This window comes from Pteropus alecto, unplaced genomic scaffold (assembly GCF_000325575.1).
Source record: "Pteropus alecto unplaced genomic scaffold, ASM32557v1 scaffold75, whole genome shotgun sequence".
Taxonomy (NCBI): Eukaryota; Metazoa; Chordata; class Mammalia; order Chiroptera; family Pteropodidae; genus Pteropus; species Pteropus alecto.
In genome coordinates this window covers 21,134,083-21,138,247 of record NW_006440638.1, presented here as the reverse complement: position 1 = coordinate 21,138,247, position 4,165 = coordinate 21,134,083, and the positions used below count along the sequence as shown (strand labels likewise).

The 4,165-nt window shown below is 43.5% G+C and overlaps 1 protein-coding gene across 1 annotated transcript in view; it reads right to left on the bottom strand.

Annotated features, from left to right (window-relative positions):
• ARF4 (ADP ribosylation factor 4) overlaps positions 1 to 2,320 on the bottom strand; it is a 16,642-nt gene extending 14,322 nt beyond the window's left edge. Inside the window, exon 1 of the mRNA XM_006917514.2 lies at positions 1,919 to 2,320. Coding sequence (XP_006917576.1) covers positions 1,919 to 1,985 — 67 coding nt within the window. The 5' untranslated portion in view covers positions 1,986 to 2,320. The remainder of the gene's footprint in view (positions 1 to 1,918) is intronic.
• Positions 2,321 to 4,165: the final 1,845 nt, after the last annotated feature.

The window sequence follows — 4,165 nt, the reverse complement described above, 5'->3', positions numbered from 1 at the left end:
TGCACACATCCTTCACATGGTTATACTTCATTTGATGAGTTACCAAAGAAGTTGACCTTGTGACTGAATTGTTTTTAATCAAAGAAACTGGATTATCCCAAAATGAAAATACAAAACAAGAATAGCAAACCTGAGTAATAAAACACTTAACATAAATTGAATAATTCCAAATCATGACTTCTATCCTCTGAGCAAATGCACAAAGTTAAATACTTTTCCATTTTCTTTCCATCATTTTTTGGGGACGAGGGAGAAATGCTACCCTAATATAGTAATAATAGAGAAGTGCTTATAGCATAATTTTCCTTTTCTTCTCCCTCTGAAACTTTTAGCCATCACAAAAGACTAAGAAAATGAAAAACAGCAATTCATTTCCAATAAATCTTCAGTAAAAGGACCAACCATTCTGCATTTCCAGAACGTACTAGTTAATCTCTTTAAGGAACAAGCTGAAAATTCATAGATCATAGTCCAAAGTCCTCCTATTGACTTCGGATTCTTTTTTAAACTGCTACTTTTCAGCAACTTTTAAAGCTTAAACAATACTTGCCCCCCTAAAATTCTTCTTCATAAATAAAATCTGAGAAACTTTCAAAAAGAAAATATTTTGATTTACCTTTGTGAATGAACCATTAACAACTGTTTCATGAATTGTGAAGAAGCTGGAATAACAGTAAAGCAAAAAAAGAATCAAATGTGTATACCCTTAATCTTCACACACCTTGAAATATTACTGTACCGTGCTTGGGAAAATTTTCCACAATAGAACTCGAAAATGAAACTTTTTATCCCCTCTACTCTCTAGAAAACAAACTAATGAGCCAACAAGTTTCAATGTTTAAAGTTAGAGGAGCTCCTTTTAGCATTATTCAGGTCCATGGGTATTAGCTATGATGCAGACACTCACAGTTCTATGGGGGAGGGGTTGCTTACATCACAAGTGGCAAGCCTCTTCTCCCTGAGCTGAGCAAAAAAGACCCCGAAAAGCCGTTTTTTAAAAGCCTGTTTTTCAAAAGAATTAAAAAAGAACCTTTGTAAAGCTACCTTAAAATTAAGCGTCATGATATTCAGTTACTGAAAATTTGTTATCGGCTTTTAAAAAAATTAGTTTCTAAAACTTTTTTTCATTAAACCTTAGCCAGGGGGCTAATAAAATTAGTAACAAGAAAATCTGTCTAAAACCCAAAGGGAGGAACCAGATATATTTAGTGTTTGAGAGTAACCAAGAGAAACATATTCATGAAAAAGTTAGTTTTCAGGAATACTAACAAGAAAAATAAAAAAAAATGAAGGGAATTCAGCGCGATGCAAAGTTTAGCTAAGTGAGCGCTGAGGACTCCGGACTCTTCTGAAACCTTGGGTGCTCCTTTGCCACCGCACTGGGCCTGGTCACTTCCTCCTACGGCCAGTTCAGAGCTCTCGGCGACCGTTCGTTCAAATACCACTGGCATGTGCAGAGTGTATACCCAGGGCGGAAAGGGGGAGGAGGAAGGCTGGAGTCGCTCTGCCTCCCTCCCAACCGCTGCCTATACCCGTGCGTGGAAAAAGGGAGCCAGATCGCACTCTCAGAATGGGCCTTGCCAGTGTCTTCCGGGCTCTGCGAGATCCAAGAATTCGCTTCTCCCACATCTCCACCCAATCTTGTTAGGCTTTTAATAAGATCAAGGAGCGAAAAACAAAAGCAGGAGGAAACCTTGCAACACGCCGCTGCCTGGCCTCTAGGACAGGTCTGCGATGACCAACCACCCTTCGCCCCATTGTTCCCCCTTAAGAATGCCTCCCGACCCCCAGCCGGCCGCCCCTCCCCCACCACAGCCGGCAGAGGAAAACACAGGCCCCGAGGCCGCCCCAAGCGTAGAGAACCGGCCTTCCGCGACCCCCACGAGAGCCGGGACTCGGTTTTCGGTCGCTCACTCACCCATCAAAATGCGCATCTGTTTCTTGCCAAAGAGGCGGGAGAAGAGGGAGGAGATGGTGAGGCCCATGGCGGTAGTGGCACTTGCGATGGGCAGGAGCAGAAGGGGTTCAGAGCGTCCCCGGGCCTTCTCCTTCCAAGCTCCCGGCAAACTGAGCGAGAAAAAGAAGCTAAGGAAGAAAGACGGCGGCAGGAACTGCCCGCTAGCCGGCGTTTCGGACTAAGCTCCAGGTCAGGTACTAGCGGGGCGCGGACCTGCTCTACGACTGGCGCGGCAGCTCCGGCTCTAGTATTAAGCCTTTCGCTGTGCCACGTCACGCGGCAGCCGCGGCGACTCCAGCAGCGGCCCGGCCCCTCCAACGCGGACAGAATCGCGTCACCGCCGCCCCATCCCCCTGCGCTTCCGGTGCTGTCCATACCATTGCGCCTGCGCACGGAACGGATTGGCCGGCTTCGCTGACGTGCATCTTTGGTCGCCGCCATCTCCGGGACGTGGCTCCTGAAGCAACGCGAGGCCAGTTGGCACATGCGTACTGGGAGACAAAGTCCCACAATGCTTCATTTTTATCACTTCCAATCAGACTCAAAGCGAGACGCTTCCGCCCGGATAAGAGCATCCAGGAGCTTGTAAACCTTGCTTCCGGAAAGGTGGGCTGTGCATTGTGGGTTTGGTAGTTAATTTCGTTCTTTCTGCCTTTTGGGCGTCCTCCTGTAACGCGACGCGCGTTGGGGATTCCCTTTTCCCACGAACGTACACGTTGCACGTGCGGGATCAGACACTTGCCCTAGTGGAGGAGTGAAGAAGGGCCCTGCTTTCCCATGAAATAAGTGATTAAAAGCTGACCTGCAGGCGGAGAGCCTATGGCAACCGATGAAGAAGCCAAGCCTAGACTTTTCGACCTCCACGTCATACTGATGATAGGCATAGATTAGAAAATCCTATGTCAAGACGAGAACTCAGACATTTTCAACGACTATTGCAGCTTTTTAAGAGATGCCAGCGGGGAGGGCTTGCTTTTCTATCTTCTCACAGAATCATGAAGGATTGATTCCTTATGTTGAAGTGGGAAGCCTCCCCGCTTTAAAAGTATTTATAACCTTAATGTTCTTGATTACAAAATAAGACATCTTGTCCCCCCCAAAAATGTATTAAAAAAAGCAAGTTCCTCATAATCTTCGCCTCCTCCCGTTTAGCTTTTCCACACTGTTGGTGCAGTTTACGATTAGTGTTCCTTACCTCCTCCACTCTTACCTTAGTTAAGTCATGCTCACCCACTCTTCAGGTGCTTAAAGTTTAACTCCTTTGGAAATACTTTCTTGACCTGACTAGATAAATAACTCAGTCTCAATCATAACAGCTCTTCATAATCATTTCACTTTAAATATTACTATTGACAACCTTCCTCTCTCTCACTTGTCTGGAAATGCTAAGAAGGCAGGACTCCAGTCTGTTTTTATATTCCATTGTATTTCCCTGGATTTGACACATCATGACGCTTCAATATGGTTAAATGATAGCGGGATGCTGAATAAACTGGTATATCCATACTATGAAATACTATAATGAATTAGAGTGATATAGAACTACAAATTCTAATGAAAAGATCTAGATACTGTTAGTGAATAAAGCTAAATAATGACAGTACTGTAAAGTAATATATAAGTAGATTTCCCCTGGTGTGTGTGTGTGTGTAAATGCAGAACAAGAACGTTGAAGTAGAATCTGCAGTGGTTAGTGGTTACCTGTTTAACATGTGTGGAGAAAGGAGGTAACCTTCCCAAGAAGTAAGGGAACCTGGTTTTGCAATGATAGTCAAAAAGGAGCTTTATCTGTACTTTTAAAAAATCTGCTTTGTTGAGATATAATTTACATACAATAAAATTCACCAATTTCAAGTGTGCAATTTGATGAATTTTAACAAACGTATATATGGTAGTGTAGCCAACATCGTTATCATATCAATCATTTTTATTACCTCAAAAAGTTCCCTCATACTCCTTCATAGTCATCCTCTTCTCTCACCTCCAGCCCCTGGCCCATCATTGACCTGCTGTCACTATACCTGTGCCCTTTCCAAAATTCCATATAAATGAAATCATACGGTATGTAGGCTTTTGTGTGTGGCTTTCTCTGAGCATAATGATTATGAGATTAATCCATGTTATAGCATGTATCAATAGTTTGTTCTTTTTTATTAGTGTTCTGTTGCATGGATATACCACTATTTATTCATTCACCAGTTGATGAGC